Source organism: Notolabrus celidotus, chromosome 10, assembly GCF_009762535.1.
Source record: "Notolabrus celidotus isolate fNotCel1 chromosome 10, fNotCel1.pri, whole genome shotgun sequence".
NCBI lineage: Eukaryota > Metazoa > Chordata > Actinopteri > Labriformes > Labridae > Notolabrus > Notolabrus celidotus.
The window spans coordinates 31,994,114-32,019,424 of NC_048281.1; the positions used below are offsets into that span (position 1 = coordinate 31,994,114).

General features: G+C 40.2%; 1 protein-coding gene and 1 long non-coding RNA gene across 5 annotated transcripts in view; one reads left to right on the forward strand and one right to left on the reverse strand.

The window, feature by feature from the left end:
- On the reverse strand, positions 1 to 8,064 carry LOC117819976. Its single transcript, XR_004632663.1, has 3 exons — positions 7,858 to 8,064; positions 4,268 to 4,379; positions 1 to 727 (listed from the first exon to the last, which is right to left on the reverse strand). It is a non-coding gene; the product is annotated as an uncharacterized LOC117819976 (long non-coding RNA).
- rnf17 (ring finger protein 17) overlaps positions 6,861 to 25,311 on the forward strand; it is a 24,926-nt gene continuing 6,475 nt past the window's right edge. For 2 of the 4 annotated variants that reach the window (XM_034693548.1, XM_034693551.1), the window contains exons 1-24: positions 6,892 to 7,039; positions 9,199 to 9,311; positions 9,416 to 9,513; positions 12,685 to 12,874; positions 13,004 to 13,107; positions 13,253 to 13,421; positions 14,695 to 14,771; positions 15,051 to 15,125; positions 15,528 to 15,820; positions 15,944 to 16,033; positions 18,665 to 18,823; positions 19,124 to 19,295; positions 19,387 to 19,528; positions 19,788 to 19,975; positions 20,148 to 20,277; positions 20,455 to 20,617; positions 20,741 to 20,856; positions 21,091 to 21,208; positions 21,295 to 21,415; positions 21,700 to 21,963; positions 22,631 to 22,781; positions 23,181 to 23,293; positions 23,423 to 23,513; positions 23,673 to 23,794. In XM_034693548.1, coding sequence (XP_034549439.1) covers positions 6,973 to 7,039; positions 9,199 to 9,311; positions 9,416 to 9,513; positions 12,685 to 12,874; positions 13,004 to 13,107; positions 13,253 to 13,421; positions 14,695 to 14,771; positions 15,051 to 15,125; positions 15,528 to 15,820; positions 15,944 to 16,033; positions 18,665 to 18,823; positions 19,124 to 19,295; positions 19,387 to 19,528; positions 19,788 to 19,975; positions 20,148 to 20,277; positions 20,455 to 20,617; positions 20,741 to 20,856; positions 21,091 to 21,208; positions 21,295 to 21,415; positions 21,700 to 21,963; positions 22,631 to 22,781; positions 23,181 to 23,293; positions 23,423 to 23,513; positions 23,673 to 23,794 — 3,326 coding nt within the window. In that variant the 5' untranslated portion in view covers positions 6,892 to 6,972. Of the gene's footprint in view, positions 7,040 to 9,198; positions 9,312 to 9,415; positions 9,514 to 12,684; positions 12,875 to 13,003; positions 13,108 to 13,252; positions 13,422 to 14,694; positions 14,772 to 15,050; positions 15,126 to 15,527; positions 15,821 to 15,943; positions 16,034 to 18,664; positions 18,824 to 19,123; positions 19,296 to 19,386; positions 19,529 to 19,787; positions 19,976 to 20,147; positions 20,278 to 20,454; positions 20,618 to 20,740; positions 20,857 to 21,090; positions 21,209 to 21,294; positions 21,416 to 21,699; positions 21,964 to 22,630; positions 22,782 to 23,180; positions 23,294 to 23,422; positions 23,514 to 23,672; positions 23,795 to 25,311 lie in introns of all 4 variants that reach the window. The other 2 variants (XM_034693549.1, XM_034693552.1) reach the window with 2 other exon arrangements.

A 25,311-nucleotide genomic window follows, 5' to 3' on the forward strand; every position in this document is an offset into this window, starting at 1 on the left:
TTGTATATTTGTGGTCCCTGAGTTTAAGTAAGAGTAATCAATATGGCATTGGTTTCAGATAAAGATAAGCAGGACTCTAAGAGTGTGCTGCTACAATAGGCTGGACTGACAAACACCTTAAAAGGCTGATACTGAAAAGGCCCCTTGACCTTAAAACTAGCCTGAGGCTCTGGATTGAAAACCAGCGAATAAAATGAGTCCATTTAGAGCAAACAAACATGAAACATCCCCCTCCCCCCAAAAATGAACATCTTTGTGCATCATGTGTGTATTGATGTGGTCACTTCCCATTAAAAAAAGAGCAGTCCTGTGTCTGTTTGTGTCAGCTGACCTGGATCTAATTATAACCATTATACTCTCAGGCAGATATCCACCAATCAAAACAGAAAACCGGCTTCAGAGACCAAATGATGAAAATGTGTGAAAGTATGTGCAGCAGATTAATGTAATGAGACAGACTTGCCTTGCAGTCAGCTGTTTTTACTAAGCTGAAAGCAGATCTCTCTCTCGTGGAGTATGATTCCTCCTGGTAGTCGTTTTCTGTTCAGACAAAGAGATAAAGAGAAGGTAGAGAGCGACTGTCATGTGCCATCTCCCGGTTTTCTTCATGCTGCGATCAGGTCGCCTGGGGGGTTGCCCGCCACTTAAAGCCAATCCGTGAGTCTCCTGGGCCGTGCATGACCTTTCCTTGAGGTTTTTATTTTAATTCAGAATGTCACGACCCAACCTGAAAAGCAGGAAGAGGTTGTTTCCACACTGTGAGCACAGAGGTGGGTCAGTGGAGCTTCTTCGAATATTCAAAGGGGGATAGGAAGGTCAATCAATGTTTACTTCCTTAGGGAAAAAACAAACTAATTGGTGTGTTTGAGATTTACTGAAGAAGGAACAACAAGAAGGAAACTTCGGTTTCAAATATAACTTATAGGAATGTGAAATATATTTAACAACAGGTGACTTTGAAACGCCAAAACAAAAACCAACAATGTAATATGTTTCAAACTACAATCCTCACATCTGATGCAATTGTAGTAAGGGTTTTAATTGAGGTTTATTTATTCATTTATTTATTTATTTATCTATTCATTCATTCATTCATTCATTCATTCATTCATTCATTCATTCATTCATTTATTCATCTATTTATCAATTTATCTATTTATTTATTTTTATACGCAATTATCTGTTATTTTCTATATTTAGACTTGCCTTTATTTGGGGGATTTTTCAGGTTAATATTTTATTCAGTCTGGCTTTTTACAGAGTATCTAGTTATTACGGTCTGCTTAAAACGCTGGATTATACTAAGTTGAGTTCAAATGTATTCCTCAGTCCACATCCTTGTTGTAAATTGAAGCAATTTATGATAGTTTTTACCCTCATACCCCGTGTCTTCTTTCTTTAAATTGATTGTAATTAATCCACCCATTGCTAAACTTCTTGTGTTGAGAGAAGGCTGTGTGTGCATGGGGAGATTTTGTTTGCACTAAACCAATTTAAATGAAAAGTGTCGTACAAATAAATTCTAAGTACTTCATTGATTCTAGAAAGCATTCAGTGAATCCAATAAATAATAAATAAAACACTCTCTGCAGGAGGGAATAATGGGAATGGGGGGCAGGGGGTCATTCTCAATCATTCCTCTGGGGTACACACAAACACAAGTCTTCCTATACTCATAATGTCTCATCACGAGACATGACCGGCAATAATTGATTCAGGAAACCGCTGAATGATAACAATTATGCTTACAACGATATCAGGAGCGCGCTAACAAGACAGCTTAATTAGGAGCATCATTAACGAGTAAATGATTTGATAAGGGATTTGGGGGTTGGAGGAGGGTTATTGTTCCTCGGAAATCCCCCAAGGATGGGAAGTGACCCACATTCAGGAGGAGGAAAGATGGGGGGCGACCCCCATTCCCCTCACTGGCACCCCCATACCCCCCCTTGGGCGGCCCGGCTGATTGGTTGATTACCCATAGTAAACATGTCCACTACCCCCCACCCTGGTACACACACACACACATACACACACATGCACATATCTATACACCCTACCCCCCTTCCAGTCTGTCTCTGATCATCCTGCCCCGCTGAAGACCACTGGCCAGATTCCTTCAGTGGTCTAATCAGATTCAGTCACTGCATAACTCCACACTCTGTCCATGTGCAGGAATTCAGAGCAGAGCAGGGGGAAATATTCTGCTGTTTCACATGAAGTTAAGAGAAATAAGTCCTCAGACAAGGCAGCATAATATTTCTTTTAGGGTTTATCAATCTAAAACAACGTAAAACAATATTTGTCTTTGATAAGGTTCTTCTGCACGTGCTGCAAAGTGCAGCAAAAACAGAAACCAGTGTATTTCCCCCTTCACTTTAGACTCTCTTATCAAATACCAGAACAGAAAGGGATGAAGAACAGACTATTATTTTACATTTTATAAGAAATACTCCAAATACCATCCGCATTACACTCAGTAACAAACGTCATTATAGTATGAAATGCATTCATAACCATATACAGCTTTGCATTGTTCTGTCTTAATCACTTATTTTGTGGGTAACTGAGCTTCTCAATCATTAAAACAAAGAAGTAAACAATAAATAAAGATGGAGGTTCAGATATGAAGTTAATTTAGTGTTAATTTGGCTATAAATGTTTGTTTTTTCCAGTTATAATGATTCTCGGTATCAAAAACTAAAAATAATAAAAATTCTACAGTCTTATTTTTGTGTTCATTTCTGAATCAGAATCAGAACCAGAAATACCTTATTTATCCCTGGGGCAGGATATTCAGTTATTACAGGATGCTCCAAAATACCATATGTAAGAAAGTCAAAATATTAATAGAAAGAAGGAATAAAATAAGATATAAATAAGATATAAATAGGACTAAAACTAAAATCAATTCAATTCAATTCAATTCAATTCAATTCAATTCCATTCCATTCCATTTAGTTATAATTATCTATGTACAAAAGTGCTGGGAATGAAGATGATATATACAAGCATGAATTAATGATTCAATAAATCAACAGACGCTGCTTATTTCAATTTATAACAGTTATCTTTGTTTCACATCAAATAAATTGTGGCCAGCGTTAGTCATTGTTGTAGCAGAAAAGTTAATTGCTCTTATGTTATCTATAAATGAGACTCAGTGTTGTAAATAACTTAAAGGTGACTGCATTCAGGTGAGAATGGGAGCTAAAAATATTGGCTTTGTACTGATTTAATGGACTCTATACATGTTTGAAGATGCAAACAAAATGAAAATAACTCGTTGGACAAATCCAAACTTAGGTGACGCACTGGACTTCGACCTGGACATGCATCCAAACTAGCTCAACCAATCACACCTTGAAGGCTTTGTTGGGCGGGACTTGGTTTGTTTGAATTTGTCTCTACAGTGACTCTCTTTGTTGTATGTAACAGTGTTTTTCCAACATATATTATATTCCAAATATCATCCATATTAACTGCATAACATGCACCATTATAGTGGATGAACATGCATCCATATACAAATGTAACTTTGCTGGTTTTTTATCATACCAACCTATTTAAACCCACGCTAAATAAACATGAAGGTTTGGATATGGAGCTACTGTAGGATTGTTTTGGCCGAATATGTTTATTTTTTTCACTTATAATGACTCTAAATATCATAATATCTAAAAATATCTGTTTCATCTTGTGTTTAGATTTTGTGTCCAGATAATAATTAAAGCAACAGAGACTATTTCCCTGTTGTGGAAGCATAATCATATCTTATATTCTTTTATTACCAACGTCAGTGTGTTTGTACTTCCATATGAGAGTTATGAGTATCATCAGTGAGTCTTTGTTAATGTTGCGATGTGTTTACTCTTTTCATAAGGACAAACAAAGAAGTGGGTGTGTCAGAGTCTGAAGTGTTGAGCATCCTCCAGGCTCATGTGTTAACTGATCTTGGTTGCTTTCATGCTTCTATTAGCAGACAGGTGTACTTAATACCTGCAGGGGTTTTCACACCTCACTCCACGCTGGTTTACCTTCAGTTTAGATCAACGCCAGGTGCTGTATTCATTTGGACACTCTTACAGAAGTGGGGGCCGAATGTTAAATCACATGTATTTCAAGTTTCCCTTTGGGGCGGAATACTGCCATCTCTGGATGGAAAGACCCCTCTGATGTGATGCATTTAGTCCGAACCCTGCAGGGGTTTAGATCGACATCCTCTGAAGGTTAAAGTTTTGACCATGTTGCATGCTAGATGATTTACCTTTTACCATCTGATGTCTGGGTCTCCCCGCGCTCCATTGGCTGTCACTCCCGATTACTGCTGCTTCAATGGGCGGCTGGATGTTGTCCTCAGGCAGAGGCGCTGCTTGCAGCTGTGCTCAGATGGAGGAGAGAAGCGACATGCTGCTGTTAGAAGCCATGTGATTGGTTGAAAAGGAAACAAAAGAATATATCACACAAAGAAAAACACAGGAGAAATGTAAATTGTGATGGATAGTAGTAACGAAAGACAATAAAATCAGAAGACATAAACAATCAAAGAGTTTAAAAAAAAAAACATGTTAAAAATAAGGAAGCTCTCTTTATTTTAACTTATTTAGTTTACACACATACACAGAAAAATCAAACACATCTGTACTAAATCTGCTTTCCATACATGAGGAGACACAATCCTAAATATCCTTACATGAAGTCCAGTAATCACTAACCCACAGATCTAAAGACAAAACATGTCAAACTAGATTTTTCCAACAAGTGGTCATGCTTTATGAGGTGAAATGTGATGCCAAACTAGCTTATCCAAATATTTCAACTTACCTGAACTCATATCTATCAAAAAATGAAAAATCTGGTGATTATTTGCACATTTAAAGAAGTCAAGTTTGTATTTTTCCACCTGGTCTTTGTGTCATCATCTAAGAGAACACCTGTGTCCCAGCCTGTGTGCCTTAGTCTTTGGCGCCCCCAGGTGTCCATGTGTGATGTAGACTTTAAAATGGTAAATGAATGTCCTCACAACAGGTGCTGATGTTATAAATACAGTATTTGATTGGGGTTTTCATTTTCCATATAGTTTTTTTTTTTTTATGAGATAGCTGCCACAGCTCAATGAAATGAAGCAGCCATGCAGATATTTATTTTTCTTCCTCCTAAGTTATTTTACATGCTTTTGTCTGTCAAAGCACTTTGTAAACATTGTTTTTTTTTTAAGGGTGACACAAATGGTCACTGCTTTAACCTGATCTAAATATAAGATAAGATAAGATAAGATAACATATTACTTTATTGATCCCCTGGGGGGGAAATTCAGTTGTTACAGCAACCCAGACAGAAGTACAATCAAGAAGAAGTTTCAATAAGTAAAATAAAATAAAATAAAATAAGATAAGTAAAAATAAAAATAGATAAATAAAGCTAGAATACAATTTCGATGTATACAATGTTACAATGGAATTTAGATTAAATAGAAGTAATAACAGGCAGTATTAAAAGTGATTCAGTATATAGTGACAGGTTGACATGGTGTGATTATGGTTGGTAATGACAGATTAAGCAATAAATACAAATAAATATGGGTATGTAATATGACCATGAGTTGTAGTTACAATAATAATGTAATATAACATAATATAATATGGCAAAGATAATTATACAATACAGTATATTATGCATTATAATGCCAGCAGCAGTCAAGAGAGTCAGTTCGGGATGAGATGATGGAGTGTGACAGACAATGCAGGGATGGTATGGATCAGCTCATCGGGGAGAGGGTGAGAGGGGTATGCCATACATTAATGAAACTTTCCATTAACAAAATTAAAATTAATCAACTTCAGTATTAATGAGACATACTGAGTATTCACTAATTTTATTATTAACGTTTTAATTAATGTCATGTCATCTCCTTATGTAGTTTTAAGTGTATGGTGTTATTTATTTCTCCTCTCCCTTTTATTCTTATTTTATTTGATTGTATTTTTTGTTTAATCTTGATGCTTTTAGGGAGCCTTTTTAACATATGACAAAAGATTACAGATGTAAACTAACCTTTTGGCTAAGTCTGGCATATTTACAAACATTTTAATTAATATGCATAGTCCTTTTATAAATAAATAAATACCAATTGTTAAAGTGCAAGATATGGGAATTTATGGGGATGAAAAAATACAAAAAATGTTGTTGTTTTTTAATGTAGAAATTACAGGATAAAAACGTGTTCTGAATGGGTTTCAATCTCAATGCGGCCATTTTTGTCCTAATACCAACAACATGAGTAAATTGTGCATACTGGATGGCAATAGATAATTTCATATGTGTAAAAATCATGTAAGCTGACCCAAAAAACTCCACTGTTTTTAATATCATGCCCCTAGGTTTGAAAAAAAAAACATAAAAAAAACAATAGCAGAAAATTGAGAATGACCAAAAATAGGCTAAGGCTTACAGAGGGTTAAAGGCCCTTGGAACCCAAATCAACTAAAACGTTCTACCTATGATATTTCAGACCATATATAAATACTAATAACTATGTACAAATATTAAAACTCAACTTCGATCAATTTTCAAATATGTTTAACATATTTATATTTGTTATTAAATGTATTCATTTATTTTTTTATTTATAGGGATTTATGTTTTAATACATTTAACATTATATTTACTTAAGGCTTACAGAGGGCACTGGCTTAAAATACATACATTATTATTATTGGGTTTTTTTCCAGGAAGGATTTTATTAGTTAGATTAAATCAATAATTTTAAAACAAACTTATGTAACTTAATGTCTACTAAAGTATTCGTGACAGTGAGCCCAGATACATTTATAACACTTTTTAATAATAAAAATATTCTTTGTTCTTCTGCTTGACCTTGAACGCATCACGCTGCACAGTCACGTGACAGAGAGAGAACCCCGCTCTTCACGCGCGCTGTCATTTCAGCTAGTTTCTAAAAAACACTTCACAATGGACAGAAGAGAAAACCCCCGGCCTGTAGTCTGCTGGTTATGTGGAGAGGCATTCACACTGCCTGGTAGGAGCACTACATGTCATGTTTTATCATGGAACGCCAGTTATACCGTGTTTTAAGACTCAGAGGCTGAAGGAAGCCTCGTGAGCTAGCTAGCTAAACAGTTAGCTTGTGTAACAGCAGGTGTGCAGCAGTCAGAAAGAAACACACACTTTAATATCTGAACTACAATCAAATATTTTACAAATGTTTCTTCAAGTTGTTAATTCTTTAAAGTAGTGAGTAAAGCTAACGTTACATTGTTAGCTAATCCATCACAGTGTGGCCCAAGCGGCAAACTCCGGTCTCAAACGATGAAGCCAATGCGGAAGTGATATAAACTGCAATACATCGAAAATCCGCTTGAGGCTGGCTGCAGAAACACCGGAAACCACATAGATATGAATGGGAAAAAGACGATCTTTGCAGCATTAATAAACTTGTTTACAGCCTGGTTCAAAAAACGGCTTGGCCCTACAACGCTAATCTCTCTAATGGCATACACTGTACGGGGGGTGAATTTTTTTCTAACGTGACGGTTCAGAAGATATTAAGATTATGAGTTTTGCCCAAATAAGGACATGACTGACGTGACTCCCGGTCGGGAACACACAGCCATTGGCTAAGAGACTCACACTACGTCACACTACGTCACACTCTGCCTAGTTGAGTTCCGCATTACCAATATGGCTGCCGCCGTCGATTTGCTTCAAAACAGCTCTCAGGAACAGATGGGTGACGTCACGGATACTACGTCCATATTTTTTACAGTCTATGGTGTGGCCCCAGAAATGCTTAGTCATTATGTATGCTCATTACATGTGAAACAGTGTTTAACTTACCCTGTATCCACTTAAATGTGACAGTTAGGGGAATTTGAAGGTTTAAGACGGATAATTTCCATCTGGAAGCTTAAGTGAGGACTTGTTCAAATAGAAGAAGTTAAAGTCACGACACTGCCGACTTACTTTATGGCAGGCACGTCAAAAGTATGGCCCGGTGGCCAGTCATGGCCCAAGGTCGATTTATTTATGGCCCCAAGCTTCCATCTTAAAATGTGTTATTTATAAAAATAAAAAATGAATAAATATATTTTAGGATTTTAAGGAAAAGGATAAGAGTTGAAAATAAAAATATCAATAAAACTGATTGGATAAATAAAAACAAACAGTACATTTTTTTATACAATAACAAAACGTCATTAAAATTAATAAAATAATAAAACAACATACAAATTAATAAAATAATAAAACAACATACAAATTAATAAAATGATAAAACAACATTAGAATTAATAAAATAATAAAACAACATACAAATTAATAAAATGATAAAACAACATTAGAATCAATGTAAAACACTAAAGTTACAAAAATGTTAAACCCTACATAAAAGCCAGACTGAATAAATATGTTTTAGTTTATGTGCAAAGAGTCTCTATATCTCTATCAGCTCCCCTCAGATCCTCCAGCAGGCTGTTCCATAGTTTAGGAGCGTAGTGGCTGAAAGCAGCGTCACCAAATGTTTTTGTTCTCCTATTAGGAACAGCTAAAAGAGAGGAGCCGGAGGATCTGAGAGGCCTTCCTGGTTTACACACTAAAAGCATCTCTGAGATGAAGTCTGGTGCGAGGCTATGTGGTGCCTTAAAAACTAGTAAAATCATTTTAAAATCAATACGAAAAGAAACAGGGAGCCAATGTAAAGATTTTGAAATAGGCGTAAGGTGTGCTATCCTTCTGGTCTTCGTTAAAACTCTTGCTGCTGTATTTTGTATTAATTTCAGTTTGTTAATTGTGTTCAATTGGAAGACCAGAAAGGAGAGCATTGGAGTAGTCTAGCCTGCTGGTTATGATAGCCTTTAATACAGTAAATGGCTCAGAGTGACCATCGAACTAAAACAACGGTCACTTTGTGTTGACCACTGGGAGTCCATACATCTTGAGTCCTTTCACAATAAATAAAATTGAAAAAATGTGTTTAAATAATCCTAATATTAAATCAAATTATGTGTGCTTCCTCTGACAAAAATGACAGCAACATTAATTTGTATTTAATTTGAAACTTGGGAAACATGGGGACCATTCCCCTGTCAATGGAAGTGTACATCCTCTACTCTTGCATTAATAGATTGCACTGACACTGCATTATTCCTCCTTGACTGCTTTGTTTTCTCTTCCTGTCAGAGGATGAAGGGGAAGGCAACCTCCCCCGTGTGCTTCTATGCAGCCACATCTACTGCACATCTTGTCTGCTGTCCATTCAATGTGACGGCACCATTAAGTGCCCGGAGTGTGAGGTAAAAATCGTCAGCAGAAGTGAGCCGCACCAAGCTGATTTTTCAATATTCACATAATAGTCCAAATAATGTTAACTCGTACTTGTGTTTTCCCCTCTCTGCAGGTTGAATCAACCCTTCCTGAAGGCGGGGTTAATGCTCTGCAAGAAGATAGCCGCATCATCGGCCTCATCTACACTGCCAAAATAAACAAGATGAAAAGGTAACACATATCTGACCTGCGTTAAAGTCTTTTAAAGGTACAGTGTGCAGAATTTAGCAGTGTCCAGCAGAACAGACATGTATGTTTCAGTGAGTGTATAATTTTGTATTTGTTAATTTAGAATGAGTCTTCTATATCTACATAAGGAGAGGGAGCCCTTCCATGGAGGCCGCCATCAATCAATCAGACTTTATTTATAAATTGCTTTCATACAATGACATTGTAACACAAAGTACTGTACATAAAAACAACTTAAAAAAAAGAAAGATATATATCAAAATAAAAAGACCCCCCATCCTAATCCAAACCCCAGCGCAGACTCCAAACTCAACCCACAATCCTAAGGTTAAGAAAACAATATGCAACAATAATAATAATAATAATAATAATGATAATGATAATAATAACAATGAAATCAAATAAATTGATTAATTTTTAACAAGTTGCTGAACGATCTGTGCAAACTCTCTCATGATATCTTAATGAGGAAACACTGGAGGTAAAATAAGATGTTAAAACTCAACACAGGAAATTAAACTCACCAAAATAAAATACATTTCTAAGATAATAAAACACTAAAATATTCAACCATTAAAAGAAAATAAGATGATGTACTTAAAATAGATAAGCAAATGTAATTAAATAAATAAAAAGTGACTAAAATTTGAACTAGATAATAAATAAAGTAAGGTGAAATAAAACTGTCATAAGATTAAAACTCAGTTAAAAGCAAAACTAAAAAGGTCGGTCTTGAGTTTGCTTTTTAAAAATGTTAATCCTCTGTGCAGCCCTCAGATCTACCCTCTTCAGGTAGGCTGTTCCACAGGCGTGGGCCGTGATGATAAAAGATAAGATAAGATACTCCTTTATTTAGTTACAGCAGCAAACAAGAAGGTGTACAGTAGAAGAATTTCAACAAGAATATATATAGGGGAAAAAAATGTCCATCAGAGATGACAGCTTGGACATAATTCTGCTGTCAGCCACCACCTCCACAGGGTCCAGGACTGAGCTGGCCTTCTTCCCCAGTTCAGTCTGGCTCTCCTGTATCCTGTCCACCCACAGCAGGTGAAATCCTTCCAATGTGGCGTTCATGTCCGGTGTTAGCTCTGTTAGCATGATGCTACTCTGCCAGTATTCCCTCTGGTGCTGGGTTAGCTCGTCCACCTTATCGTAGATAGATCTTACTTAAAAAGCTGCCTCACTGCGGGTCTTTGTTCTAGCTTTTGTGCAATTAAAAGTCCACTACCCGAAGACCTGAGGGATCTCGCAGGCTCATATGATAAAAGCAAATCTGATAAATAAGAAGGAGCAAGACCATTTAGAGATTTTAAAACCAATGAAATAATCTTAAAATCTATTCTAAAAGATACACAAAATGAACAAAATATACACAATGTATATTTTTTTATACTTGATAAAAGAAGGATCATACTTCTCATGCATCACATCACAGGAGCTTCTTTTCCGGGGGTTGAGCAATACAGTTATATACAGTCATGGCCAAAAGTTTTGAGAATGACACAACTATTAATTTTCACAAAGTCTGCTGTTTCAGTTTTTATAATGGCAATTTGCATATACTCCAGAATGTTATGAGGAGTGATCAACTCAACTGCAATTAATTGCAAAGTCCCTCTTTGCCTTGAAAATGAACTTTATCACCAAAAACACATTTCCACTGCATTTCAGCCCTGCCACAAAAGGACCAGCTAACATCACTTCAATGACACACAGGTGTCACACACATTAACACAGGTGTGGGTGTTGATGAGGACAAGGCTGGCGATCAATCTGTCATGATTGAGTGACTGGACACTTTAAAAGGAAGATGGTGCATGACACCATTGTTCCTCATCTGTTAGCCATGGTTACCTGCAAGGAAACATGTGCAGCCATCATTGCATTGCACAAAAAGGGCCTAACAGGGAAGTTTATAGCAGCGAGTAAGATTGCACCTCAGTCAACCGTCTATCGAATTATCAAGAACTTCAAGGAGAGAGGTTCAATTGTTGCCAAACAGGCTCCAGGGCGCCCAAGAAAGTCCAGCAAGCGCCAGGACCGTCTCCTGAAGGTGTTAAAGCTGCGGGATCGGGCCACCACCAGTGCAGAGCTTGCTCAGGAATGGCAGCAGGCAGGTGTGAGTGCATCTGCGCGCACAGTGAGGCGAAGACTTTTGGAGGAAGGCCTGGTGTCAAGGAGGGCAGCAAAGAAGCCACTTCTCTCCAGTAAAAACATCAGGGACAGACTGATATTCTGCAGAAGGTACAGGGACTGGACTGCTGAGGACTGGGGTAAAGTCATTTTCTCTGATGAATCCCCTTTCCCATTGTTTGGGGCATCTGGAGGAAGGCTTGTTCAGAGAAGACGAGGTGAGCGCTACCATCAGTCCTGTCTCTTGCCAACAGTGAAGCATCCTGAGACCATTCATGTGTGGGGTTGCTTTTCGGTCAAAGGAGTGGGCTCTCTCACAATCTTGCCTAAAAACACAGCCATGAATAAAGAATGGTACCAGAACGTCCTCCGAGAGCAACTTCTCCCAACCATCCAAGGGCAGTTTGGTGATGAAGAATGCCTTTTCCAGCATGATGGAGCACCTTGCCATAAAGCAAAAGTCATAACAAAATGGCTCGGGGAACAAAACATTAAGATTTTGGGCCCTTGGCCAGGAAACTCCCCAGATCTTAATCCCATTGAGAACTTGTGGTCAATCCTCAAGAGGCGGGTGGACAATCAAAAACCCACAAATTCTGACAAACTCCAAGCATTGATTATGCAAGAATGGACTGCCATCAGTCAGGATTTGGTCCAGAAGTTGATTGACAGCATGCCAGGGAGAATTGCAGAGGTCTTGAAAAAGAAGGGTCAACACTGCAAATATTGACTTATTGCATGAATTCTGTGTAATTCTCAATAAAAGCTTTTGATACTTATGAAATGCTTCTAATTGTATTTCATTATACTATAGAAACATCTGACAAAAACATCTAAAAACCCTGAAGCAGCAGACTCTGTGAAAATGTAATATTTGTGTCATTCTCAAAACTTTTGGCCATGACTGTACTCTCCTTTCTACACACTGTACCTTTAAATAACTATAATCAGACTAGTCTTATAAAAAGGGATATGTCTTTACTTTAATCTTCGTGTTTGTTTTGTGATTCCTTTAAGCATACGCATGGAAAAATCACGCAGAAAGAAAAAATCATCATCTCCAGGTGTTAACGACAGTACAGAGGATGTTGAGCAGCAGGTATGTTTGGCGGATCAGAAGGTTGATGTCAAGAAGACTGAGAAGTCGGTGGACGAGGCGTTGGTCCGGGCTGCAGGAAACCTTGCTCTTCTGGAACACATCCATGAGGTGATAAGTCCACAAGATCTCAAATACTGCACAGACCCTTTAGAATATATCTATGGACATATTTAATTTCCCAAACATCATTTCTTGTATCAGAAACGAAAAACAGAAATCTTTGTTTCATCCGTGCAGACTCTGAAGACCGGTCTGACAGAACAAGTAAAACTTGAACAAGCTCGGCTGGAGAAGGAGATCAAGCAATCTTCAGAGAAGGCTTTCAATGCTATTCAGAAGTGGTATGAATGGACTCTCAAAGTTTACTTTCCTTAATGATGCATAATAAGATCTGTATTTCCCTTAGGAGAAACATCTACTAAGTTTGTTGTAAGGTTTTTTCCTAAGTGATAATTATCTCCATGCATGTGTTTTCTTTGTCAACAGGAAGGATGTGCAGCTGAGTCAGCTAAATAAACTCGAGGCGCGATTCTCGACCAGCCGCATGGAGCTGGGTCGAGTCCAGGAGAGGATAAAGTCCTTGGGGATCGCCATGCAGATGGCCAGAGAAGTGTGCAGAGTTCCCTTCCTGGAGCAGTACTGCACCCTGGATAAGGTATCAATCAATCAATCTTTATTTGTATAGCGCCAAATCACAACAAACGTTATCTCAAGACGCTTTTACAAACATAGGAGGTCTAGACCACTCTATGTCAAATTATGAACAGAGACCCAACTTCAAGACAGGGTAAGACTCAGTCTTAATAATAGTAATAATTCATAGAATTTATATAGTACTTCCAGAGAGTGGGGGCAGCGATGGCAAAGGCTCTGTCCCCCAAGGTGCGGTGCTTGGACTTGGTGATAGGGGACAGGAGGTTGGCGTCTGATGATCTGAGGCGGCGAGATGGGGAGTGGCGTTTGAGGAGGTCGGTCAAGTAAGAGGGGGCGAGGTTATTGAGGGCTTTGTAGGTGATAAGCAGGATCTTGAAGTGGATTCGGTGCTGAATGGGGAGCCAGTGGAGGTGGAAGTCTTACCCCACCTTAATCCACCATGAGTATTGCACCTAGAAGTATTTAGCAAGTAACAGCAGCGAGGACAAACTTCCTTTAACAGGCAGAAACCTCCAGCAGGACCAGACTCATGTTAGACACACATCTGCCTCGATCGAGTTGGGTTTGGAAAGAGGGATAAAGGAGAATAAGAGATAGAGGGAGCCGTGATAGTGATGAGACGAGTAGTAGAAGCTGTTGCCACTGGAGTCCAGCAGGTCCATATCAGCTGGAGTCTTGATCGTCCACAGCAGGAGGACGTCTACGGCAGCTCAGAGGAACCTACGAGACAAGGGAGCTCAGGGACTCCAGAAAGGTCTATGGTTATTTTTTGGCTTTTACACCTTTATTTATAGAGGAGAGGACAGTGGATAGTGTAGGAAATCAGGAGAGAGTGGGGGATTGACATGCAGGAAAGAGGCCAACTTAACCATCAAGCTAAGTCCGCGCCCTATGGTTAGTAACTTTAATTGGACAGGATGAGTTAAAGTAAGTGATGAGGGGGTTGGGGAACGGGGTGACATAGGATCCCAGTGTGTCAGTGGGCCAGTTCCCCCGGCAGTCTAAGCCTATAGCAGCATAACTAAGAGCTGGTTTAAGCCTGAGCCAGCTCTAACTATAAGCTTTGAAATAGGTATGAAATTAAATGTTTAGATTCATGCATCCATTCAGGTACTTCCTTGTGAGCTCAAAATACACAGTCAGATAAAAATACCATACACAAACTAAATGCATTATTCCTAGAACTCCCCTTAATCAAATAAATCAGGCTTTATCATTTTAATTGTGTGGATACTAAATGAAACAGCGTGTGTGTTTTTGTGTGTGTGAGATAGGTTCTGGAGACATTGCAGGCTCCTGTGGATAAGTGGTCCTTTAACACGGAATGCATCACTGTGGGCTCTGGACTGAGGTTTGTAACTTTTACTCTGATGATTGTTTGCAGTCTTGTTTCAGCGGCGTGTGCATGACATTAATAAGAACAACAACAGACTGTTTCAAATGTCAAAGTCAGTTCATTAGCTTTCATTTAAACCAAATTAAATGACTGTCAAAGTAAGGGAGACCAATAAAAGGAAACAGACACGAAAAAGGGGAGTTTGACCAGGTTTGGTGAAATGCCCTGTTTTTATTTAGGTTTATTTTGAGTGTGTGTGTGTGTGTGTGTGTGTATGTGTGTGTTGTTTTTCAGCTGTGTGTTTCAGTCAGAGGGACTAAACCAGAGCCTGTCATTGTCTCTGAAGATGATAGCCAGTAACCCAAAACGGTGAGTCCTCTGATACTTCTTTTAGTGTGTCATTTTGAATAACAGGTTTTGAATTACCGTACAATTCAGTTATAAAAGAAACACTTGTAATACCTTGTTTTTTTATATAAAAAGAAAAGCTGTGTCTTGTACATCTGTGTGACCTGTATACCCGAATAATATACAGAGAGACCGGACACAGCTCTGGTGGAAGTCCCATGTCAGTATGAGAATCTACCTCTATGCGATTGACTCAAATCTTGTAATGTAGCTTCTGCTGTGTAATGCATTTGTCAGGCTGACTCACTTCATTGATATCGAGTATGTTTTGAATATATTCTCATTACATTCTTCCTCTTGTGTGTGGCTTTTATCTCATTTTGCATCCGTGTTTTGATAAGTCCTCTTGTTGCTCCCTTCAAGCTTGTCTGAGTTTCCACCAAAAGGAAGCCCGCCGAGTTACTCCTACAGAAAGTCCCCGGGACAGCATTCAGAGAGCAGGAACATCAACAGCGTCCCACAAAGCCACAAGAGGCCCCCCAGCCCACAAAAACAGGAACAAGGGAGTCAGAGGGCCAACAGTCCCTCGCCACAGTGCTCCCCTCCAAACCTGAGACCTCATCGCAGGGCCAGCGCCCCCCTCTACGGCTCGACCTCAGACATCAGAACCCCAGACGTTATTGTTGAGGAGATCATAGAAGATGGGAGAGTGGAAGGTGTGTTGCTTCATTGCATCTTCCTATTACACTTTGACTTCACTGAATAGTAATTGTGCGTCTGATAGAGATGAAAGAGGAGCTTTAATCTGTTTTTGTGATTTGCTTTGTGCCTTTCTGAAGGTTCCCCTCCCACTGGGCCTGAACTTGCTAATGACAAATGGAGAATCCAAAGGAAACGTAAAAGTCTGACGCTCAGCAACAAGAGGAGTGGTAAGAAGATACACTGAACTAATCTGCAACACAAATACTCACTCTACACTCTTTGATCATTCTGTTACACAAAAGACATCCGTGCATTTGTCCTTTCCCACTTCTAACTCTCAACACTTAAGTATCCTTGACTTCCATGGCTCATTTTTCCTCCCTGCTTCTACCTTTCTTGCTAAAGTCTTTGATTCAACATGAGTACCCTCACAAAGTTCTTTTCTTTGCCTAGTTTCTGCTCCCTTTTCCTCTCCCTCACATCAGGATTTAGCACCAGACACAGAGGGAGAACTGGACGTGCAAGGTCTTTTTTCAAATGTGCACATACATCAGGAGTTGCAGAAAATGTAATATTTTATGGGTCTTGCTCATGAGTTTGGAAAAATAGCTCCACAGTGTCCCTTGGAATTTCTAAAAAGCCCCTCATAGAGCTTTCTTCCACCTCCATTTATTTCAACATTCTTTTTGTTGAACATTTTCAAAATATTAACAGTCCAGCACAGTACATAAACAGGTTGTTTGAAATATGCAGCAAATCCAAATCCAAAATACGTCCGCAGCAATGCTCCAAAAATACCTCATTAGGTTTAACATTTCAGGCAATTGCCTCTTGAGTTCCCAGATACTCCAACACCTTGGCAAACTTTGCTGTAAAAACGTCTATCTGACCTTTAATACAAAACCTTAATTTTTCCAGGGAGATATATTCTGATATCAATGATTTCCACAGATGAATTGAAGGAGGTTCATCTCCTACCCATTTGGTCATAACAGCCTTTCAGCCCAGCATACGCAAAAAATGAACAGTGTATTCTTAATGATTTGGGGACATATCCCAATAGACACAATAGTGGGTTGGGCTGTAATTGTTGTTTAATTACGACACTAACCTCGACACTTATGGTTTGCCAAAACTGTGAAACCTTTTCGCATTCCCAGAGGCAGTGAAGTCTTGTCCCTGGAATAGTCTTACATTTTGGGCAGTTTGGAGAGGCCCCTGCTGTGTATTTACTGTACATTTACTGTACAATTAAGACCTGGATGCACAAAAACTTCCTTCCACTAAACTGCGACAAATCAGGTATCATCATCATCGGCCCCAAATCCCTCACCACAACCACCCAAAACTTCTCCCTCACATTTGATAACACCACTCTGACTCCATCAACCCATGTTAGAAACCTCGGTATAATTTTTGACACCAACCTCACCTTTGAAAAACATGTCACTAACATCACCAAAACAGCCTTCTTTCACCTGAAAAACATCGCCCGACTCCGCCCACTACTCTCCTTTGCTGCAGCTGAAACCCTGATCCATGCTTTCATCACCTCCAGAATTGACTACTGTAACAGCATCATATATGGTTCATCATCCAAAGTCCTCAATAAACTCCAGTACATCCAGAACTCAGCTGCCCGCCTACTCACTCACTCCCGTTCCCGTGATCACATCACCCCTGTCCTCCAAAACCTCCACTGGCTTCCTGTCCCCCAACGCATTCACTTCAAACTCCTCCTCCTGACTTACAAAGCCCTCCATCACCTGGCCGCCTCCTATCTCACTGACCTGCTTCACCCTCACAACCCCTCCCGTGCTCTCCGCTCCTCTGATGAAAACCTCCTCTCCCCACCCTGTAGGACCAAGCACCGAACCTGCTGCCCCTGCCCTCTGGAACTCCCTCCCCACACACATACGCAACTCCACTGACCTCCAAACATTCAAATCCCACCTCAAAACACACCTCTTCAGAACTGCTTTTAACTGTTAATGTTTTTATTTCCACTGTGTTTTTAACTTGTTTCTTTTATTGTGGGCTATTTGTGAAGTGTCTTTGAGTTCTGTGAAAAGCGCTATATAAATAAAATGTATTATTATTATTTATTATAACATGTATGGAGATATATAGACATGTTGTAAGATAGTATATTGCATTTCTCTGAATCTGTTACATATGGATATTTTCGAAGGTAAAAGTAAGATTTCCTCCCATATAAATCTGGTGTTTTTATTAATTGACAGATCTTGCTTCTCCCTAAAATTCAGTCAGCATAAAGTGCGAGGGCCAGTTTCCTTTATCCACCAAACAAACCTTGTAACGCCACAATATCAGCGCTGCAACGTCAACATTACATCACCGCACGTATTCCAGTTCATTCATCCGTTCATTCACTCATCCACACCCACCTTCAAGCCATGAATCAACCTCAACATCTTTCAGGGAGGCGTGTATTCTGAATTCTTCCTCCTGGATTTTGAGTTCTTTTTATTTTCTGTTTGAACCGGAAGGGACTGAACATCGGGTGGGGAATCCGGAGAGGACTACTTTTTGAATGAACTGGGACACACTCACCACTGTTTTCAATTGTTGTTTTTGGCTACACTGCAATACAATTCTTATATGAAAAACTGTGGATTGAATGGAATCTATTGACTTGTGTGTGTTTTTGTGTTTTGTAAGGGTTTGGCCAAGATTATTTCTGTTTGCAATTCTTTAAATTTGTCAGACTTGACTCTGACTGGCACCCCAGATGCAAGTCAAACCAGCTCCAACCTTGTTTTATTTTTTTTGTATCCTATAACTCTTTTGTCAATCAAACCCATCCCTCTCTTATTCCTTTTGCTTCTTTCTCCCAGTCAACCAGTGGGTGGTGGTAACCCACGTTGTGAATCCGAGTCACTTCTACGTTCGCTACATGGCAGAGAGGAGGGGGAGCGAGATCCTGTCCAGTAAGATCCACTATAACTGCTGCAGTGAGAGTTGTCGCTTCACTGCCGGTGACACGGTGGAGACTGGTACGTATGTTTGTTAGTCCTCAAAGTGTTGGAGAGAGAAGTAAAGTTTTAGAAATGTTCTGTGCAGCTAACGAAGTGCAATATTTAGGCCTTGTTTTATCAGCACTGCCTGTGACTACAGATTCATTTGTTTGTCGTGTGCTGAATTCTGCAATCAGTGGACTAACTGCTGCTGGTTTTATCTTGTAAATGAATATGAGGACATATTATATAATATTGAGAATGAGTCACAAACCAATCGTCGCCTCTTAGTGGATTAAAACACTTTGGATGCCGTTCTGTCTCTCCGCTCTTCTCCAGGCTCTCTGATCTTTGTGAAGCAGGAAGAAGGACTCTGGTGTCGGGGTAATGTCGTTGAAGTCTCACAGATTGGATGTGTTAAGACTAAAAAGGCCTGCCCCGCCTCCCAACTGGCCAGTATCAGCGTCTTCCTCATCGACTGTGGCCAAACCAAAAACCTTACCATACAGAGGTACACGCGGCATCGTGAATGGAACTGAATGATTTGGTAAGACTCTGCCCAGAGTGACTGTAAAGTTCTCTTCCTCTGTCACATGTTTCAGTGAAGAAGGTTCCTCTGAGTCGTCACTAAAGGCCGTGAACAATCACCTGAGGAAGGTGTCGGAATCTCTGAATGCAGAGCTGAGTAACTTTGCTGCTCAAGCCATCAGATGTTGCCTCAAAGACCTGGTCCCATATGATCTGGTGAGACCACTGACATTTACTGTCACAGCCATAACCACCTGATAAATAATGTTTTCTGTCCCTGATGAATGTAATGTAAGAGTTTCAGACACAGGAACATTTCAGGAACAATATTAACAGGAGTTAAAAAGACATATACGTCATGCATTATGTATTTTAGATCAGAAAACCCAGCTTATAAACACACTGTTGTTGTTTCTTGAAATGTTGCATCAAATGTTCTTAATGTGGCTGTTTTGTGTGTGCGTGTGTGTTTTAGTCAAAGGGCTGGAGTGAGAAAGCTCAGGTTGAGTTCTGCAATGTCGTCGGCTCTGCAGCTGTGGAGATGCGGCCTTTCGGTCAGGACCAAGACTCTTTGTTGGTGGACCTGAGGAAAGCTCCCATGGACCAGTCCAGCGATGTTCCCATCTCAGTCAGAGAGTACCTCGTTTTTATTGAAGTGGCCAGGTAAACACAAGCCTTGAGGAATAACCTGGAAAATATCTAGATAGCAAGTTCTGTTTTTATCAGATGTTATCAGCTATCATGATGGGAAGTCAAGCCGTTTATCCTCTGTGGAGTCAAACCTCATCAATGTAGCGGTCCGTAATTTGTCTTTACTGCTCAAAATCTCTCTCAGGTTTTACTCTCCAGTGTCTCTGGGCAGGAAGCCTCTGTCCTACTACCCTCCTGTTTATCCCAAGATGAACACAGAGGTCAATGCTGTGGTGTCTCACATCAACAGCCCTGCAGACTTCTACATCCAGCTGGTAAATATGCACTTCACCAATTATATATAATGGGCTCAAAACAGGCTCAAATGCTAGGATATCTTTATCTTTCTAATTGTGCACTCAGAAGAGAAAAGGTGGGAATACTCACGTGTTAGCATCTCCACCATCTGTGAGAACATCACACCTCCTCTCCAATGTTTTGCCTCCCCTCAGGTTGACAGCATGGAGTCCTTGTTGCTGTCAGCCAAGCTCCAGGAATGTTACAACGCAACAACCGTGGCCGAAGGTGACGACCTCAAGGTCTACTGCCCTGTGATAGAACAGGCCTACGTCGCCCGCTATGAGGACAAGCTGTGGTACCGAGCTCAGGTCATAGGTGAGGTTTTTGTCTGGGTTTCTTCAAGAATGTTGTCTTGACCGAAATTAAATGTACACAGGAAAATGAATCCACAGAAAGGGCCCTGACACTAAAGGATCCTCTGATGTGCGTATGATGTAGGTCATCCTGGAGAAAGAAAAGTGGAGGTGCGCTACGTTGACTTTGGCAATAAGAAAGTCTTAACTGTCAGCGACTTGAGGAAGATCAAGGACGAGTTCTTTGCACTTCCTTCTATGGTGAGAAAACAACATTTGACCTTTGAGCTGATGATTATTTTTCACTTTCACACCTTCTGGCAAAAATCCTGAGGGATAAAAATGTTTCTTAAGAGCCTCTTTCCATCACACATAAAGTTACAATTTCCTTTTGTTTAAAATAAAGCAAGTACGTACGTTTTGCCTGTAATTTTAAACTAACACATTTGGATATTTCAGGATTAATTAAATAGGAAATGTCTTTCTGCTGTCCAGGCAATCCGCTGCTGTTTATCTGATGTGAACCCTGTGGATGGAGAGACCTGGAGTGAAGCCTGCATTGACAGATTCATCAAACTGGCTCATCAGAAACTTGTCACGATTGTGGCAAAAGGTAGATTTACATGTGTCAACTGCTTCATTATCATGTGTGTTAACTTTTATTATGTAGTGGATCTGAATTCTATTTTGTGTTTTCAGCAGCATCCGTCCCAAAGACCAGGCCTCTGCCGGTCAAACTGTTTGAGAGCGGCCTGGACGGACCGCAGGCCAACATCGCCGAGCTGCTGGTCAAAGAGGAGCTGGCCTGCTTCAGAGAGGAGTAAGAGTGCTTCTTACACTATAAAGAAAGAAAAGGCATCATTTATTTTGCAGATCATATTGATATTTAATATTTTAAATTAAATGAACACCAGCGATCTTCTATCCTGATGTTTTCTGCACATTGTCAGTGGTGTGCGTATGAAATCTAAATGAGAAAGAAAGGATTTCCCCAGCTTTTTCCTTGTGTAATTTTTGTATATAAAGCCAAAGTTCTCAGTAGTTATTGTCCTAAATTGTCACCTTTATTCACCTAATTATAAACTCATCTCTCTTCTCTTATAGCCTGAAGTCCAAGGATGCCAGGCCGCGAGACGTGGGTGACGAGTCCACCATCTGGGACCCTCCCCTTGACCTGGGTTCAGCCGCAGATGGCGCTGATGCCCCAGACCAAAAACTCAGCGATGACGTGAATGAAGAGCCGCTGCAGTTCCAGCCTCAGCTGAAGCTCCCGGCACAACTGAAAGACCTGAAAGTCAGGGTCAGCCACGTCAACTCACCGAGCAGCTTCTACGTCCAGCTCACTCAGAACGACTCTCAGCTGAGAAGGTCAGCGGCAAAATAAGGATTTAGAAATCCTCTAGGTACATTTGTACTGTCCAGTAAAAAACACAATTTCTACTTTTAAAAACTACTCTCAGGAATGTAACTATAAATCTATACATCTAATCTTAGTGATTACACACAGCTGATTATTTAGTTTCCAGTCTCCTAAATTTTCCTATTTACTCATTCTCCTATTTTATGTTTTGTTTTTATTTTATTGCAAAATAAATTATTTTTAAAGAGCCTGAAGGAAAAATGAATCTGAGTGCCGTCATGGACTGGACAACTTGTAATCTGCAGTTTTACCTTTTTCACTGAGAAAGTAGAGAATGAAATATCAATGAACAAAACTATTGAAAAAATACTGTGCTGCAGAATTATTATGATAACACCCACACCCTTGATGCAGATCTACACACCCAGTTTTACTTGATTTCTCCTTGGCTAACATTTTAGTTTACCAAGGTTGTACAAACAAGCAAACACTGCTTTGTTCCTACTGTGCAAAGTGCTAAAAATGAACTTGTGCTGCCCCTTTAAGACGTCACTTTGCACAGTGTTTTTGTTACTATTTAAACTCACTACATCAAAATCTGTGAAGTAAAGAAAGGAGAATTTCCAACGAACACACACTATAGTGGATTTTGGATAATATCTTGTGTTTCTGCAGGATCTGTGAGCTGGTGAAGAAGGAGTGTGCGCCTGTGGAGCCCGATGAGGACGCTGTGTGGAAGGCAGACATGTACTGCGCTGCTCATATTAACGGGGTCTGGGAGAGAGGACAGCTCTGCTCTGACGTCATTTCCAACAATATCGCAGAGGTATGAAAACTTCTGCTCCCAAAACGTAGCGTGCGCCTTTTGATATGTCATTTTTTTGCCATTTCAGGACGAAATTCATGTGCACAGAAGATTTATTAAGTCAATTTAATTGCTGTACCCTTGTTTTATGTTTGATTGGCCTGATCCTGGAGTAGAAGACTAAATTCAAAGGGGTCAGCTTACCTTAGTTAGTGTGATAGTGCAGAACCGCTGCTTTAAGGGTCATCAGGTTAACTTCAAACTCAGCACTGACAGCACTGCACTACGTTAAAACCTCAACAACACACCTGTCATGATCTCTCTCTCTCTCTCTCTCTCTCTCTCTCTCTCTCTCTCTCTCTCTCTCTCTCTCTCTCTCTCTCTCTCTCTCTCTCTCTCTCTCTCTCTCTCCCTCTCCAGGTGATGCGCTGTGACCACGGAAGCAAGGTGAAGGTCCACGTCAGCAGCCTGAGACCGCTGCCTCAGTACTTGATTGGCTCTCTGGCACTGGAGTGCACTCTGACTGACATCAGGTCACTCACACTGACACATCAGATCTGACATGACACACACACACATATGTGCAGTTAGGTTTTGTCGTTTATCAGTTCTTTTACTCTTTCATTATTCACTTTCTCCTTCCTTTTCTCTTTCTGTTTTAGGCCAGCTGGAGGCAGATCCACCTGGACGGCTACAGCATGCGACTCGATCTCCTACTACCTGACCGGGGCCTCAGCTGTGATGACTATAAAGGTTTTATAGTCTCTCTCTCTTGTGCTTATATCTCTGCCTTGAGTGAGGATGTTATAAATCTGTGGTATCCTGCAGCTACTTCACCTCTTTTACTCTCCTTTTCCTTTATTGCTACACTGACCTAGTTTCAAAGTCTCCCTCTTTCCTCTTGTCGTCCAGGAGTTGACGGATGAGCGTCCACAGCCCATCACTCTGTGCTGCTCCAACAAGATGGGACAGTTTGTCAGCATCGCAGACTTCCTGACCAGCGAGGGTCTGGCCCTCCGGGAAAGGAAACCGAGGTCTGTGTGTGATTATTATGATTTACGGGTCCAAGGTGACGCAAGTATTCTGTCTTTGTCAGCTCCGTCTGTTTCATCTTGACTCTTGCAGGGGTGCACTGACAATCCCTTTCATCATTTACTAATTGATGAGTTGTTGCATCAGTGAGAAAACTGTGAAAAATGTTTAAAAATGCTGGAGATGACATCCTCAAATGCCTTTACTCATGACCCGATGTTATTGAGTTCTCACTTAAAAGAAAACACGAAATAATCAAACTTAAAACACATGCTTATCATTACCACACATGTTCATTTACCTTTAGGTGCATTTCGACCAAGAGTTCTGGGGTCTTTTAGCCCCAGAACTACTATACCCTGAACTAAAAGGTTCCTGTGCCCCCATTGTTGTCTGCGTTTCGACCTCAGAGTCCCGGGTAGATTGTGCAAATCAGGCCAGTGATGTATGGAGAAAAAAAAGTAAATGCACTACACCACCAGACCAGTAGAGGGCAGTAACACAAAGAGGAATGCCATTCATCACAGATGACACCATAGAAGCAGACGGACAGGCAGGTATCATTATGAGCAACACAACAGTTAGCCTGTTAGCATGAAGAGACTCAGCTGGCGCTGTTTTAGATGGTGATATATTTTATCACAGATGGATTCACTGAATCAACACGTGAGAGGAGATAAGCACGAGTAGCAAAGACGTTTCAACACGGCTTTAAAATCCTTTTGAACTCAAAAAGCCGTGGCAGAGATCGGCCGGTGTTTCGGTTTAAACCGCGACCCTGTTAACTGGAGACTCTCAGCCGGATGCATCCCTCATAAACGTCTTTAGACGATCATTAAATATCTGATGAGGATATTTTGAAATCTTAATAAAAACTAAACTAGTTTTCATTCCCAGGAACTCCCTCTGTGTTTCAACAGCTGTGTAAACTCCACAAACACTGACACGTTCAGCTGAAGGTCTCCAGTTTACAGGGTCACTTTTAAAACCGTAACACCGGGAGAGACGGGCTGAGAGAAGACTACTGTTACAAGCTGCTAAATCAAGAGAATCACAGCTTCTTCTTTTGAAAAGTACACACACATACAAAAAAGATAGAACAAATAAAAACTAATGAAAGAAAGAGAAATCAAGTGAATCACAGATGTGTGTGATGTTATTGTGGACAGCGGGCGGAATGAAAATACTGCGGTTAATCTACCAATCAGACACGTTCAGCATTGCAGGCCCCGCCCCCCGAAAGTCCCGGGACTTTTGAAAAGTACTACCCCACTAGTAGGGGCTTTTTAGGGGGGAGATTATCTACCCTGAACTAAATTAAGACCCTGGGTCCACCGGTCAAAACACACCTTGTGGCTATCACAGTCTTCTTATAACTACTGTTAACTTCGGCAGCAACAAGGGTTTCATCTGTAAGACATGTTGACAGTCAACAGTCAGTCCTCAGACCCAGAAGTCAGAGTTTTTTATTCATTATGTATTTGAAGTGTCCGTCTAATGTTGGTGAAAACCTCTCTGA